Genomic DNA, 17,550 nt, shown 5'->3' on the forward strand with positions numbered 1-17,550 from the left:
TTGGTCCTCCTGGAGGTCTTACTTTTTGACATGTGCGTAAGGAGCTGACATCAATTCGTTAATTACAGTTTCAGTTCTCCCATGCTGGTAGTTGTTTCCACAATGGTTACTGATTGTGAGTTTCTGCTCTGATAAATTGTGATTCTCTGTATCTGTTTGTCTCCACTTTTGCGGATAGTTGTTTGCCCTGTGCCCTCACTTTTCTAATGGACTGTGATAGTGGTGATTTATAACAAATATATTTGATCTTTGTCCCAGGTCTGGCACAGAGCTCCTAAAACCCTTGGAATTTTCTAAGTGGTGAGAGCTAAGGTGTCTTTTGTTATGTTAATGACATTCTTAGACAGAACCTAAGAATGGGAGCTGGTTGCCAAGGAACCAACCAAGAATATAGGAGTGGAACTTTCAGTACCACCCTCTGACATCCAGACTGCACAAAGGAGCTGGAAGTTGAATCATTCACTTCTAGTGAATGACTTAATCAATCATGCCTCCGTAAGTAAGCCTCCATAGGATGGCGTTTAGAGAACTTCTGGGTTAGTGAGCACAGGGCTTTGGGGATAGTGGTACAGTCTGAGAGGGCATGGAAACTCTGTGCTCTTTCCCTATACCTTGCCCTATGCATCTCCTTCATCTAGCTGTTCTTGAGTTCTATACTTTTATAATAAGCTCGTGACCTAGTAAGTTCTTTGAGTTCGGAGATCCCCTGTAGCAAATTAAGAACCCAAGAAGGGATCATTGGAATCTCTGATCTGTAGCTGGTAGGTTGAAGCACAGGTAATATCCTGGTTTTGCAAATGGCATCTGAAGTGGAGTGGGTGGGGGGGGGGGGGGGGCAGTAATGTAGAACTGAACCCTTCTCCTTTGGAATCTGACGCTATCCAGGTAGATCGTGTCAGGATTGAGTTGAATTGTAGGACATGCAGCTGGTGTCTGGAGAATTGCCTGTTGGTGTGGGAACCTCCCCACAACTAGACACACACACATTGGGATTTGGTGATCAGGATTACCTTTTACAGGTACAGTTTTACAGATTTACACCAAAAAAAATGGTTGTTGATTTTGCAGTTTGTTCAGCTTTCTACTCGTTAATTAGGATGTAGTGGTGACTTTGAAGCTCCTCACATGTAGGATGAGAAACAGAAGTTGTAATGTATTTTTAAAATGCTCAAATTCACTCATAATCAGGAACTTTAAAATTGAGAAAAACAGTAACCATGTTACAGACAGAGACACTAAGCGGGAGAAGAGGTTACGGGACATCATACTCTCCTGCATTGATGGTGGAAATGTGAGTTGTTATAGTTTTCTGGAAAACAATTAGGCAGTATTTATTAAATGGTACATTTTTTTGTGACCTAACTCCTTACTCATTAGAATCACTTGAGGACCTCACTCTTATAAAGGAAAACATAATTAGGTAAGAATATGTGTACAAAGTTGTTGGCTGAGCGTTCCCCCCTCCACACACACACACACACACACACACACACACACACAGGACAGGGTCAGATAGTGATCTCCCAGGCATAATCTCCCTGGGAAGGCTTGTTTGGGTTTAGAGAAATTCCCTGGAGAAGGGGTTAGATGTAAGCCGTCAGCGGCCAGGATACTCACAGCATTTAGGGATGGGTGCACCAGGCTAGCAAGGGGGACAGCAACATCACAACTTGTAAAGGCATATTATGTGACCGTGAAAATAATGAATGAGATCAGTTTCAGTTGACTTGGAGACATTTCTGAAAAAAGCAAAGTTATATACAACGATCTCTCTTAGTAATGTAAACATTTTTTGTTTATGTGTTTGTATGTAAATTATGTGAGCATAGAGAAAGTATAGAACAGTATCCAATGAGTAGTTTATATGTGATACCTGGGGAAGGAGAGTAAGTGTGAAGGTGATGCAGATAGAGATGCCAAGTAGAAGACAATGTCAGGTGTAGGGCAATTTAAGGCAAAAAGGGGGCAAAAGAGATTGCACTTTGGTTATAATTAAAAAACAATAAATGGAGAAATGACTTGAAATGTTTGGTGGTAAAACCTGGCATTGGTGCTTCTGTCCAAGTTGGGCATACTTTACTCCCTGCACAACTGTAACCTGGGGAAGGAAGATTTACATCTTGGGCATTTTTTACCGTCTGTAGTGAGTTGAATGGTGTTGCCCCCTAGGCCCCACACCTGCGAATGTGGTGTTATTTGAAAATAGGGTCTTTGCAGATGTAATTAGGGATCTTAGGATGCCATCGTTCTGGATTTCGGGTGAGCCTAAAATTTTTTTTTTAATGTTTGTTTATTTTTGACAGAGAAAGTTTATTTTTGAGAGTGCAAGCAGGGAAGGGGTAGAGGGAGCCACAGAATCCGAAGCAGGCTCCGGGTTCTGAGCTCAGCACAGAGCCCCAAGCGGGGCTTGAACCCACGAACCGTGAGATCATGACCTGAGCTGAAGTCGGACGCTTAATCGACTAAGCCACCAGGTGCCCCTGCAATAACTAGCTTCTTAATAAGAGAAAGGAAAAGGAGATTTGTGACCCTGAGAGAAGAGAAGGCCTGTGAAGATGGAGGCAGAGATTGCCAGGTTGGGTGTATAAACCAAGGAATGCCAAGGATTGCCAACAGCCGCCAGAAACTAGAAGAGGCAGGAATGATTGTCCCCTGGAGCCCCTGTAGGCAGTGTAGCCCTGACGACATCTTGATTTCAGACTTCTAGCCTCCAGAACAGTGAGAGAATAAATCTCTGTTGTTGTAAGCCCACCAAGTTTGTGGTAATTTGTTAATGGCAGCCCTACCCAAGTCCTACAGCATCCATGTCACAGATGCTTTATCACAGGGTTAGATGGTATTCACAGGCAGGGGCAATAGTTTGCCCACTATTTTATATTCTTCACGCTACATAGGTGTTTTGCTGCTGCTTGTGTGAGTTAGTACAAATCAATAGAAACTGTGCCACATTTACTTGGGCATGTGCAGCTGGTTGGAAATTTGAGACCACGAAGAAAGGTTATGCATTTGCTTTAAAAACTTACCTCTCTGATATGTACATATCTTTAATAATGTGCAGAAGATAAATATAAATATAGATGAGGAAAATTAACTTACTGATAGGAAACATGGAAGACCTATTAAGAAAAGATTTACTAAAGAAGGACAACATTGGCCAACAATGTATAAAAAATGTCTATGTCGTTAATAATTTTAAAAATGCAAATTATTAAGAGGAGTCCATTTTCAGCTATTAAGTTGGCAAAAAACTAGTGCTGGCCAAAGTTCAGGAAAACGAGTACTTGTACACACTATGGTCAGAGTATTTTGATGCAACATTTCTGGAAGACTTAATTAAGACAATGTACATTAATATAGTCTTTCCATTTCAAATAAATACTGAGGCCCAGAAATCATAATTCTATTTACTTATCCTGAGGAAGTAATCTGGATATGGGAAAAGGATATATACAAGATGTTCACTGAGTTTTTGCTTATACTGGTAAAAAAATTAAAACCAGCCTAAAAGTATACTAATAAAAGCTCATTGGCTAAATTATGGTAGAATCTCTACAACTGAAATTTCTTTAGGCATTAATAATGATGTAGTAGTAGAATATGTAGTGATGGTACATGTTTATGACGTGCATCTTAGGTAAAAGGAACAGATTCTAAAGCAACATCCTATGTTAATACATTTTGGCAACGCATATACAGAAAACAAACTGAAAAGATGCATATAAAATGTTAACAGTGGTTATTTCTGGGTAGTGGGACTACATTTGACTTTATTTTCCTTGTTTGTGATTCACATTTTAAAATTTTTCTATTACCACATAATGTTTATGAATGATTTGAATAATTATGTAATAATTTTATACAATTGCTTTTTAAGAAATAAAAATAATATTAAAAAAAAGTGTCACTGGCTAGGTGATCAGCTCCTTGAGGTCAGGGACTGTGAATAAATCTTTTTTTTTTTTTTTTTTTTAATACTTCTTATACCATTGACTGTTGTGTCTGGCAAACAAAAAGAAGTCACTTAACACTTCTCAAAATGAAATTTTAATATTTTAAGCAAAAGCTACAAGGCTAAACTAGGATTTTCGTTATAAATATTTTCTCAGTGTGATTTCTTAATAGGAAATTATCAAGTTGATTGATTTCCCTCTAAAGTCACAATTTATTACAGGTAATGGTATGGCACTGCTTTTAGTGCTTTTCTTACTGATTATCTCTCCAATAAAAGGCTTTATCTATATGTAGGAGTAGTTTTCAGGGACTGCATTTGCTTTTATGAGTATTACTGTATATTTAATAAATAAGTATATAAATTTACTTGTAATCTAAAGACACAAGCTGACATTGGGTCTAGATACATTTAAAATAAAATTTTGTAAGTGGCAAAAATTTCCAAGGATTATGGGATACCATAGTTATTAAGCGGAAACACTTAACTACATGATAAAAAAAATTACAAAGATATCACATGTTTAAGCTTGCCTTTTCCTTCAGATCAAGAGATAGGTTTATTTAGACAGCTGAAACAGAGCCCTATAAGAAGTGTTTAGTCTCCTTGACTATTCCCCCAAGATTATCAGGAAGGAATGAATAACTGATTGGATGTTTGACAGGGCCTGTGTTAATTATGCAAGTGATTTTTGTACATGATTCTCTTAATAACCTGTATCGTTTATGTAACTGTAAACAATATTTTATTTTATTTTTTGGAGGTATTTTTTTAAGTTTATTTTTATTTGAGAACAAGTGGGGGAGAGGCAGAGAGGGAGAGACATAATCCCAAGCAAGCTCTGCACTGTCAGCATGGGACTTGATTTGGGGCTTAAACCATGAGATAATGACCTGAGCCAAAGTCCAGAGTCAGAAGCTTAACTGATCGAGGCACCCAGGTGCCCCCATATTGTTTTATTTTAAAGTTATCCAAAGAATTATTCACAGTGTAAGAATATAGGATATGATGGATCTTACAAAGGTACTTAAATTTTTTTCTACTGTCAGGTGAAATGCCTAACTAGCTTTGATTATACAAACTAAATGAGCTCAAGGATACTATGATAATAAAAGATTTATATGCAACTAAAAGACAATATACAATTTAAACATTCTGGGGAAAACACTTCACTCTAATGATTTAAAATACCTTTATGTTTTAGTAGAGATTATGTAATATAGTACAAATGGAAGAATTAAGGACTGGGGTATTTATAAAACCAAACAAGTATTTTGACTTAGAAGATTCCTTTAATTTGCTTTCATTTTCCAATATTTTCCTTGCAGCCAAAATCCTAACCTCTTTTGATAAATAGGATGCTAATCCTGTTGGACACCTACGACTCAGTAAACCTGAATGCTACACGTCCTGTAAGTCCCACAGAAGTCGTGAGCAGCCGTCCCTGACTTCACTCTCTTGAGCATTATTCTCTCTTTCCTTTTTTTTGTAGTGGTCAGGGTTTCCGGTTCTGTCTTCGAGGAACCTTGTAATGAGATATTCAGACCTCAATCTTACAGTCACAAAACATGGTCTGAGGCTTAACTTAGTTGCTGTTTCTGTCATTTATTTCTGTCAAAATGAGCTCCTCTGCAACTATTTGCATCATGAATTTTCATCTCATATTTTACCATCTGAGTTTGATGATTTCCTTCATCTGTTAAGGAATTGCTTTTTTTTAAAAAAAATTACAGTATTTTCTAGTAAGGCTTGTACACAACTTCAGGAAACATGACTTCATGAGACCATTTAAACAAATTTATGACATATTCAAAATGAGAGCATGGATGTTTCACCAAGGTATGTAACTGAATTTTATGGCAAAGCTAAATAAAAATGGCAGAGTTAATGGCTATCATGGGAAGTGGAGGGTCTTAACCTCTAAGATCAACTGGAGAGATTCAGTGTGGCATCCCTTTTTTGAGTAACTTGGAAATGCAGTAGAAGGCCAGGGAGACCCAGGGCAATTCTCCTATTCCCACGTGACACACTTTCTTAAGTGAATGTAAAACCCCATTGTAAGCATGTATGATAAAGAACAGTGCCTTTATGCTGGTAGTGATGGTGAAAACGCAGAGGCATGGCATCAAGAAAGCTTTTTGCCATTGTGTGACCAAGTTTTCAGTATGTAATTATAAATAAGCCTTTGCTCCTGCCTTTATTAGATGTCTATTGCTGCATAACAAATTATACCCAAGACTTGACTTAAGATTTATTATCTCACAGATTTTGTGGGTCAGGAACAATCTGGGAGTAATTTAGCTAGGTTCTCTGCTTTAGGGTCTCTCTAGTAGTTGCAGTGGCAGGGGTTACTGCTAAGGCTCCACTAGGGGGGATATACTTCTAAAAGAATTCTTGTGGTTGTTGGTAGGATTCAGTTCCTTATGTGCTGTTGGCTCGAAGGCCCTGTTTCTTGCTATGTAGGTCTCTCTACAGGCATTCCCAACCCAGCAGGTAGCCTCTAATCAGGGTGAGAGTGAGAGATCAAGAGAGAAGCCCATCTTTCTACAATGTGACATCCCATCACTTCTGCTGTATACTCATTAAAAACTAGTTTTTAGGTCCCATGCACACCCAAAGGGTGGACTACCAGGAAGTGACATCACTGAAGCCATCTTAGAGGTTGCCTCTAATGTATCAAATGCAAGATACATTCACACACTCCCCAGATTGCCCAAAGTCTCATCGTATTACACCATCAGCTTGAAGTCCAGAATCTTATCACTGAAATCAGGTCAGGTTGGGTGAAGCTCCTCAGGTGTAATTTGTTAAGTCCAGATTCTGCAACACAGCTCCTCTCAATCTGTAGACCCATGAAGCTAATGGGACAAGTCATCTGCCCTCCACTCCCAACATACAATGATGGATTGAGCATGGGAGAACTCCAATAAGACATTCCTGTTCACAAGGGGGAGAAACTCAGAGGAGTCCCTACATCCACTCCACACTCAAGGGGAGGGGACTGTTCAAGGTCCTGAAACCCAGGATTGGGAGAGGTCACTAGGACCGTCTTAGAGGCTGCCTACCACACTGTCCTTCCATTTGACTCTAATAATAAAAAGTAAAATTTAAGAGACTGTTTTATGAAGCATAAGGTACACTCAAGTTTTCATAGTTTTATGTTGCATTACTGTGTACTACAATTTTTTCTTTGGCTCAGGGTAAAAATTATTTTGCATTGCAAGAATATAGGAGGAAACTGCTTAAAAACTCTTTTTCCTTCTAACATGGTGACAAATCTGACTCTTACATTGTTTAATTTTCCCAAAATTTTCAAAATGTTTAAGGTTTAATATAACATCTGTTACAGCTCCATACTTACTCCTCAAGCTGCATTCTGTATTTCATCTTCAATTTATCAATACATTGATTGCATTTGCATAAAATTCAAATTATATTCCTTGGTGAAACATCAGTTTAGTATAACCAAACTAGAGCATAGATTAGGAAGTTTTTTTTATTTCTGTATATTCTTAGAATGATGTCACAATAACAACACAAATTTAGTACAGTGGCATCTGTGGAATCCCTAAGATAACTATAATATCTTTAATAATGCTTCATGTTTTTAATGTTCTATGGTATTTCCATTTAAGAATCATATATTTTCCTTATATATCTATAACTTTATGAATAACCTATCCAAATATGCAGAAGAGGGCTTTGGGAGAGAAAAAATATGCACATTATTTTTTTAACTGACTACCTGTCTAGGTTTTTTTGTTTGTTTTTGTAATATAAACATGCTGTTTTATCAGTTTTTATCTTCAATGATATATGAAAGATCCAAAATCAAGTTGGCTGTCTCCACAGCCACCTGCAGGCCACTAAGTTTAGCAGTAAAACAGTCCAAGGTCAGGTTGTTGGCTGAGCCCACAGCTTCATGTGGGAGGCAGGTTTGTGGTGCAAAGGGATGACGAGTACTCTTTAAAAAAGACCAGCGGAGTTCTTCCTGGCTAGTGTATAGTCCACAGCCACATCTTGAAAGCAAATCTGGCCAGTCAACAACAGAGGGAGACTCTGGCTGAGCAGACCAAAAGTGTCCGTACTTCATGTCAGTAAGAATTTCACCTCCATCATGTTCTAGAGAGCCAGCAACAGATTCTAGTGCACTGCAGAATGCTTCAGTGAGGAGCTGAAGTTCTGTTTGAGTACACCCATCATCTTGGAGAATGCTTTCGGGCTCATTACAAATCTAAATAGTAATAAAACCATTGAAAACACAGAGCAATGTTATAAAAATTTTTCTGAAAGATAAAATACTTGATCAAACCTTTATCATAAAGTTACTACTTGTGTTCAATTTCCTTAGGAGTTTAGCACAATGCTAATGGGCAACTATGGGTCAGCTGTCCAGGCTATAATCCCTTAATCTGGTTGATTATAGTATAAATATATGCTAGTCATGTTATCAGAAAGAATGAATCAGAATAAACCCCATCATTGGCTTACTATGAATGACTGCTCGGTAGTGTCTCCTCAATACATGAAGGACATGGCATAATGCATATATTACAGGTTTTCATACACACAGGAGGAGGTTCCTTAAGGCTAATGTCCAAATGAAGTACTTATTTAGCCAACTGTTTGAGATTTGTTTAAAATGAGAACACACATGATTATTAAGACAAAAGCCATTTAGGGACATGTGCAATTTTCACATCAAGGTTTTAAAATAAATAATCTCTTTAATGAGAAGTAAATGTTTTTTGTTTGTTCCACCATTCTAAAAAAGTTTATCCTAGAGATTTAATGATAGAAAAAGTAATATATTAGCAAACTAATAATTTAATGATAGCTAAAAACCCATATTCAACCCACTTCAAAGCAGTGACCACTTTCTTTTTCGGCTCAGGATGTGTGAACCACATAAGATGGCCTCTACTGCATGTTCTTTCCTCAGATTTTCAGTACTGTATTGTTTCTTCAAAATTCTACTTAGAAAACCTTCCTCCTCCAAAAAACCTTTTCTAGTTTACTCAATCCCATTTGCAGACTATATTGCATCAATAGATGGGCACTGATTTTGTTTTTTGTGATGTATATTCTGATAACTTTTAGATTTTAAATCATTTTGGGAAGTAGGGTGGGGCACATGTGTAAAAAATGTGCACTGTCTCTCTAACCTAGTCAGCCACCAGAAGCTCTGCAGTCTCTTCATAACACTCCTGACCAACCAAAGAATCAACTGCAAATATGTGGGAAACATACCTTTTTGTATCTGTTTTCAAAAAGCCAGCATTTATGAAATAATCAGAACCATAATGGACTAAATTTATGTATTATCAGGACATAGTTTCCTAAATGAATAAAAAATATTCCACTTGATAGAATTTATATTATAAACAGATACCAATTTAAAAATCATAATAGAATCTGGGATGTCTGGGTGGCTCAGTTGGTTAAGCTTCTGACTTTGGCTCAGGTCATGATCTTGTGGTTCATGGGTTTGAGCCCTGTGTCAGGTTCTGTGCTGACAGCTCAGAGTCTGGATCCTGCCTCGGATTTTGTGTCTCCCTCTTGCTCTGCCCCTCCAGTGCTTGTGCACCCTCTCTCTCTCTCTCTCAGAAATAATAAATGAATAAACTTTAAAAAAATATTTAAAAAATCATAATAGAATCTAATACTTGGAATGCTTTATTAAATGAAATTAAGTCTTCTTGACAGTCCAGAAGGTATGAAGTATTCTGTGGAATCTTCACACTTTCATTATGAATATCAATTATTATTGGACCACAGCAGTTGAAATCTCGAGTACAACTCCCATTTAACAGAACGCTCATTTCAACATGCCATATTTAGACAATACTCAAAGAATGTGATCATTTGGTAAAGGGCTGGATTAATAATAGTGTAATAAAGATATTACCTTATATTTGCAAATGTTATTTTCCTCATGTTTTCAAATACAATATTTGATTTGAACTACTGAGAAATTAAGCATTAAAAGCTCCAGGGTATTATGATTTGGTTTATTGTCTCATAAAAACAAATGTTGCTGGGAATTCAGATAATCTGAACAGGACTATCTAACCTACCTTGTGTCTGATATATGCTGCCAAATGAGTTTCAGTACAGCCACCTCCCAACAAAACACTCGGTTCCTTGATTGTTAACTGCAAAACATGCAGTGCTGTTTGACATGTGAGCTAAAAAAGAGATGAATCATCAGAATCAGACATCGACATGAGATACACAAAGAACTATAACCATTTTTCAAGGGAACTTAGATAGTAGACTCAAAGAGCTGGATTTTAATTGCAAAAGAACAAAACTTGTGTTGCCAAGGTTGTAATGTGATGAATACAGTTTGAAACAATAAAGATTAGAGATTAAAGAAAAATACTTGGGGCGCCTGGGTGGCGCAGTCGGTTAAGCGTCCGACTTCAGCCAGGTCACGATCTCACGGTCCGTGAGTTCGAGCCCCACGTCGGGCTCTGGGCTGATGGCTCGGAGCCTGGAGCCTGTTTCCGATTCTGTGTCTCCCTCTCTCTCTGCCCCTCCCCCGTTCATGCTCTGTCTCTGTCTGTCCCATAAATAAATAAAAACGTTGAAAAAAAAAATTAAAGAAAAAATACTTTAGCCAGATGTTTATTTCCATGGGCAGGATTAATATCATCTTTCATATGCACTTAGCTCCTCAAACTGAGATTGACAAATGGATGTCCTCAAAATAACTGGGTCAGTAAGGTTTGCTAGTATTTCTACCAAAAAGATTATTTCAGTCTAAATAAATGAGTTATATACATGCTATAGAATTTATTTCAGGCTGCTATGGAAATAATATAGCTACAACCCAGTAGTAGTAGTAGTAGTAATAATAATAATAATAATAATAAAGAGAGCCCTTTCACATTTACCAAGGACATATCCTTGAGTATATATGAATCAAGTTTGTGACCAATACTCATATAAAAGTTGCATGTGTTATTGCTGGTAGAAAACAACAAACTCTTAAGAGGTGGATGGGTATGGCTGGGGAACTCATTTTCTAAGTGAATTGTTCATACACACTAGCATCAAGGTATACACAATTCAAGTTAATTACTAAGAAAAGTTCACATGTCAAGGACCTTTAGATTGCTTGTAAATACTAGAAATAATAACTGGTAGCACTTGCTAAGTCTACTGTAATATCACAGGCAATTAAATCAGCTTACTTGTGACTTTAATTCTCTCATTTTTGTTGTTGCTTCCTAAATCACCTAGGAAAGTTATGAAAAACAAAATGCATAGCTCAGCTATGTGAAGATAACTATTGTGTCTGTCTGACTATTTAATCCCGGTTTCAGCCCCTAGACAATGGAATTCAAAGTTTGTTACTTACCTTCAGCTCATCCCAGGCAGTGTCATTTCTGTTGCAGAGCAGCAAGCTGCAGATAGTTGCCTCATTAGGAATAAGATGAAGAAAATGTTTGAAGCCAAATTTTTCAGTGCACAAATCTTTTACACTTCCATAACTACTAGGAGAGATTGAGCCTAGGGAACCAATAGGCTGTGTTCCTATTTTTTAAAGTTTAGAAAACACAAAAGGTATGAGTAAAGATGGAACATACAATCATGTACAATGGATTCCTAAAAGCCCCTAAGCATACACTTCGAAACATGAAATGTAGACTAAATAACAAGATGCATTTTCTAAAACCTACAAAATAGGTAGTAGTCTGCTATTAAAATGATATACACTAAAGCAGAGGTTCTTTCACTTTACAGACTTCTTTGAACACCTGTTAGGAGCTATCTTGTACTCTAGAAAAGCACACAAAAATGTGCATCCATTTTCTGGGAGCTTAACAAATTTGCAAGAACCCAGAAAGTAATCCCTGAACAATTACACTTATTTGAATATTCTTTTCTTCTAAAGCCTCAAAGAATAAGGAATACTTGAGTAATCTAAAATTTAGGGATTACCAAAAAATGCCTACGAGATATGTATTTCACTTGGACACAACAAAGAATCTGAGAGAATCTGGCTCTACTGCTTATGTGCCACTGGACACGAAGCAAGTCTCTGATGTCAGAGTCTCTGATGTCTGGGTGGGCCTCCCCATATGACAGTAAGATGGGAACAGTAATGCCTACTTCACAAAACAAATCAGATATTAAATGTTCTGTACTCCATGACAAGCTTCAAACACACCAATGGCCTATGCACAATAACCCCAGATCATTGATAAAGAGGAATTTTGTCTGAAGGGGGAGAAAGGAGGTAATAGGTAATGTTAACCTAGATACATTCAGGAAGGTGGAAAATATAGTTTACCTGAGCCATGGGCTTGGTATAGTTTTTCCCCTTTTTATCTCACAAGGTCTCTGCTCCCAAGATCCAGGACTAAAGCTCTGGCTATTAATACCATATTCTAGCTACATGTGGGATAAATAAGAACTGTGGGCTGGTATAGAAACCCTGTGCCCACAGAAACTATTGTTTCTATAGTAAAATGTTTCATATTTTAAAAACTGACTAAATAACCTGTAATACCCGATATTCACAGCTGGAAAAGTCATGAAAAATCAATAAATATTTAAAGCTATGGGTCTGACCCAGAACATCAGTGAGTTCCATAGAACTATTTCCATTATTTCTTCATAATTTCCACTTTGACAATCATGGGACAGCCTTATAGAGGTAGGGCAATAATCCAGAGATATTAGGTGTTCAATACTGGCATACACACTACTACATTTTGATGAGTTATAATAACACTAAATATCGTGAACTTTAACAATGGCTTAAAATCTGATAAACGTTGCAATTGATCAAAATGATCAATTTTGGTATGTTGTCGATGCAATTAAAGGGATACTGAAAGTGGCTCAAATCACGAACTCTTCACGTTGTCATGTTTCTTTGGCTGTAATAAGTATCAATCTTATGGCTGATTTTAATTTACAAAATACAGTGAATTTCTTGCCTGTTACAATTTTGTATCTTACCAAATATATTAGTTAATTCAACAAATGTCTTAGAACACCTACTGGGGACCAGGCCTGTTGTCAGTGCTAAAAATAAAAGACGATCCTGATTCTTAAGGAGCTCAGCTGGAAATATCAGATATTTAAAGCTAGTGCGTGTACATACCCACCCACCCACTCCTAATTAAGAACTATTTAGGCAGAAGTACAGTAGTGAAGAAGTACAGAAGTGAAGAAAGGGGATCTTTTAGCTGCAAAACTACCTTCAGAATGTAATGTGATTTAAGAGGTTTGTAAAATTCAGTTTTGTGTTAAGTATGAAAGACCTAATGATTATGAGGTGGTTAAACTTCTCAATACTGTAAGATACCTGGGGGGGTTAATAGTTTTACGTCATAACAGATTCTGTTGCCCTTTGGGGGGCAGGAAAATACATAGAAATAGTCATAATCACTCAACTTTCGGTAAGTGAATGTTATAGGATATCCTTTATGAGAAACCTTTGCTGCCAGAAATGTTAACATATGCTATAAAGTTGGCGGCTTCTAAAATTTTTCAAGATGTTCACAGTGACACACACCAAGAATATCTCTGCTCAAAAAAAGTGTGATTTAAGTGTAAGAGGCAAAGGCTGAAGGTGCTTTTTACCTGTCACTTTACTCAGGGGTTCCATGAGAGCCGCTCCGACTCTGTCTATGGCAATTATGCGATGCATACTGAGAAACTGTTTCAAAGATGGGTGCACAACTTTTTGGCATATGACTAGATCTATGTGATCACTAACTAGCTGCCCTCCTAGGTTAAGCAACTGGTCCAGGACTGCATTTTCAAGAGAAACCCCAGAACTGACCACTATAGTTCCTTCTCCAGTGTCAGAGAGATCTCCAGATAAAGATGCACAGAAGAGTGCCACCTTGAAGGTGTCTGATTTTTTGATAGGTAAGATCTTCATCAATTGAACTTCTGATATTTCAAGAAGTATTCCAGGTAATACAGTAGAATCTGTAACTCTTTGACCTTTTAAAGGCACAATTATACTCTTTCCTAAAAGGAGGCAGTCTTTGGTGTTTTCTGGAATTGTAAGCAAAAAGGCTCTCAGAATCAAAGCACTGATATGGTCTATTTCCTGTCTGGTGAGCATGCAGGCAGGTTTACTTGTTACTATACTGCGCACCAGGCAAAGGAGGGTCTGAGTACTACTGAAGTCGACTAGAATTCGACAACCACAGAACTCAGACTGGAGGTAGCTGGTGCAGAGGCTCAAAAGATGCTTATTTAATTTGATAACAGTGGTGGGCATCAAGCCTATTCTCTGATCATTTTCAATCAGATTGCAGCAAAGAATGGCTGTGAATAAGCCACAGTCACTGAAGCACGACACATGATTCTGCATGGATGTTGTTAGGATCTTTAAGATGGGATGGGTGACGGAAAGGTTAGCGAGCAGGGCTGATGACTGTGAGGTTGTGCACACACAGCCCCCGAGGCCATTGTGCAGCTGCTTCAGCCTACCTGAAGGGCCATAGCTTGATGTTAGGATGCCTTTCAAGACACAAAGTGTGACCCTGACACTCTCACTTGTCAGTGGTTCACTTTTACAGAACGATGGCTTTTTAGCTTCTAAACGAGACATCTTACTTTGGGTGATAATTGGTGAGGATGGCTTTTATTTTGTCAACCATATTTTTCTGTTTATTGCATTGTCATGGGTTTTGACATTTAGAAAAAAAAATTATTCTTCAAGGAATGAAAGTCTTGAATATGCAGCACTGTGGCTATAAAATTAGCTCCAGGTTTATGAAGCTTATCATCATGGAATGACTTAATGACATAGTAATAATTCCAGGTATTTATTTTTCCTTCATTCTTCAATACTCATTTTGTTTGCCTCTAGATTGAGATTTTACAGATTGTTTTGCAGCCCTCTGTATAAAGTATGTTCCAAGATGGACACTTATGAAAGACACCCCAGCTATAAGAAGCCAGTTCTTTCTAATCCAGCTGGTGTTTTTCATCTTCTTTCAATATGAAGCTCAGATTCAAAGATACTTCTTTCTATAAGAAATAAAAGTAAAACATTTTAGAGAAATAATTCCAAAATATTTAATAGAATGCAGTTTACTATATTGACACTCTGCTCCCTCTTTAGAAAAAGGAATTATCAACTGGCACAAGCCTCCAGAAAATGAAAAATGTAAATCCACTTAGACTAAGCATTCACTCCTTTGTTCCTCAATGAATCCCTCCAAGAAAAAGTACTGATATTTGAATGATTTTGGAATGCAAAACAACATAATAGCTAGAAAGCTTACAGTAGTTATTTGAGTATGACATGCTTCTAGAAAAGAAATGCTATATTATGAAACTCATTATAAAATTCTGAGTCTTAAAAAAAAAAACCCAAATGTTTTTATTCTTTTACATCAAGATTTAATGTTATGTTTTTTCTATAACTCTGGAAACCTTAGGTCTAAACATAGATACACTAGGGGCGCCTGGGTGGCGCAGTCGGTTAAGCGTCCGACTTCAGCCAGGTCACGATCTCGTGGTCCGTGAGTTCGAGCCCCGCGTCGGGCTCTGGGCTGATGGCTCAGAGCCTGGAGCCTGTTTCCGATTCTGTGTCTCCCTCTCTCTCTGCCCCTCGCCCGTTCATGCTCTGTCTCTCTCTGTCCCCAAAATAAATAAACGTTGAAAAAAAAAATTAAAAAAAAAAAAATAAACATAGATACACTTACATCAAATCCTGCTTATAAATAATTATGAAATATGGTAACTGTTAGGTCTCCCAAATGTAGACCCACTTTTTAATGTACAGTCTAGCTCTAGCTGTATAAATCTGCACAGCACATTGTACCAAAGAATAAACCATGTTTTCAATGTTTGACTAAAGTCAGAGCTAATTTTTTGTAGTTTCATTCTCTCAATTAATGATTGTCAGTTTTGATGTCCTACCATAATCCTCTCCAAGACTTTGGTTAATGACAGTAAGTACAAAAATCAGGGAATATGCTGTTTGACAAAGAGAAAGACAGGATCTGATTTGCAATTTCTATCTCCAAGGGTCTGAATACCATAAAATATTATAACAAGTGTACTTGCACTTGTACTAGCTTCCTTAACAAGGTTGTAAATAAGTAGCATGCCTTGTAGCATAAAATCCTGACACTTTAATAACATGTGAAAAAAATAAAAATTTCAGGTCATGGACCTTGTCTGTTGAGGTTTGGTGCTTTGAAGGTGAAAGTTCAGCCAATTATTATTTTCAGGAATATGTTAATTATGCCAATCACTTGGACAGTATTTAGCATAAATAAAACTAATTGGACTACCTCACTACAGGACTACCTGAAGCAGACGATGGCATAGTGTGCTATAGACTGAGAAGGTGGTGTGAAGATGTGCAAAGAAGAGGTGAAGAGGAGGAGGGGATGTTATTCAGTGTTATTTCGGTTACCACTCCTCCCCATTTAAAGGACTGTAACCATGGCAACTGGGCCCAACTAAAGAGAAGGCAATGATGGCTAGTTTTCTCCCTGCAATAAACTACAGTTATCCTTTTTTACAAGACGAGGAAAAAAATTTTTCATCTTATGCCAAGAACAGCCAAGGTACTTAAATATTATTTTAATGGTTATTTTAGATTCAGCAAAATCTGTGACATACATTTAAACAAAACCTTAGTGAAGTGACTTCTATACATTATTTTATACTTTGTGACACATACTCACACCAAAACACAAATCATAATAGAAAACTGTGATCGATAAAATGGTTTCTCCAGTTCAAAAAACATTTCAATACATAACAGTGACATGTAACATTTCAAAAGCAGAATGCCACATCAGCACCTCTAAGAGTCTTGGGTAGTGAGACCAGTAACCACATCTTTTGGCTAGTATCTCTATAAAATCTACAAAATCAAAGAAGAAATCATTGAAAGTATTGGTGACTCCCAAATCATTTTTAGGATGTCAAAACTTTCTGACTTGTGAGTCTAGATCCAGACAAAGCAAGGTACAACTGAAAGAAAAGAAATGAAATGGCTTATAGAATATGTGTGGAAATGTCAGTTTAGATCTATTAGAACTCTTTCTCCTGACACTATGACCCGTATTTCCAAAGGCTACCATCACATGAACAGCTCTGACTTCCTGGATGCATAGGCCTGCCAGATGGGCTTTTGCAGTAACAGATAATTTAATTAAAATAATAATAAAATTGGGGCACATGGGTGGCTCAATTGGTTGAGCATCTGACTTCAGCTTGTCATGATCTCACAGTTTGTGAGTTCGAGCCCTGTGTCGGGTTATGTGCTGACAGCTCAGAGCCTGGAGCCTGCTTCTGATTCTGCCCTGCTCACACACTCACTCTCTCTCAAGGATAAAAAAACATTAAAAAAAAAAATAAAACTTACATGACTGTATTCCAAATTTAGACATACACTATAAATTGTGATTTAAAGAGATATAAACAGGTAAAATTTTCTCCCATCAGGGTTCCTGGGAGAAATGGCTGATTCTAGGTCTGAGGCAAAAAATATACAAGATGAACTGAGGTTTTTTTTTTTTTTTTTTTTTTTTTTTTTTTTACCTAAGAGTAATATACTTGGGTCATATTAGAGAACACAGGAGAGGGGCACCTGGGTG

General features: G+C 37.3%; 1 protein-coding gene and 1 long non-coding RNA gene across 5 annotated transcripts in view; one reads left to right on the forward strand and one right to left on the reverse strand.

Annotated features, from left to right (window-relative positions):
• Positions 1 to 208: 208 nt before the first annotated feature.
• On the forward strand, positions 209 to 16,471 carry LOC121012493 (uncharacterized). 2 transcript variants are annotated; one of them, XR_005782137.1, is made up of 4 exons: positions 209 to 495; positions 886 to 1,019; positions 13,704 to 13,843; positions 16,244 to 16,471. It is a non-coding gene; the product is annotated as an uncharacterized LOC121012493 (long non-coding RNA). The 2 variants fall into 2 exon arrangements; XR_005782136.1 differs by lacking the exon at positions 209 to 495 and having other exon boundaries at positions 614 to 1,019.
• The window catches only part of MKKS (MKKS centrosomal shuttling protein), a 29,854-nt gene continuing 17,172 nt past the window's right edge, over positions 4,869 to 17,550 (reverse strand). For 2 of the 3 annotated variants that reach the window (XM_040447703.1, XM_040447701.1), the window contains 4 exons: positions 13,553 to 14,959; positions 11,316 to 11,491; positions 10,027 to 10,137; positions 4,869 to 8,183 (listed from right to left, as the gene is read on the reverse strand). In XM_040447703.1, the coding sequence (XP_040303637.1) occupies positions 7,743 to 8,183; positions 10,027 to 10,137; positions 11,316 to 11,491; positions 13,553 to 14,537 (1,713 nt within the window). In that variant the 5' untranslated portion in view covers positions 14,538 to 14,959 and the 3' untranslated portion in view covers positions 4,869 to 7,742. The remainder of the gene's footprint in view (positions 8,184 to 10,026; positions 10,138 to 11,315; positions 11,492 to 13,552; positions 14,960 to 17,550) is intronic. The other variant, XM_040447702.1, reaches the window with a different exon arrangement.

The sequence above is a fragment of the Herpailurus yagouaroundi genome, unplaced genomic scaffold (genome assembly GCF_014898765.1).
Source record: "Herpailurus yagouaroundi ecotype Mexico unplaced genomic scaffold, PumYag 196, whole genome shotgun sequence".
Lineage (NCBI taxonomy): Eukaryota > Metazoa > Chordata > Mammalia > Carnivora > Felidae > Herpailurus > Herpailurus yagouaroundi.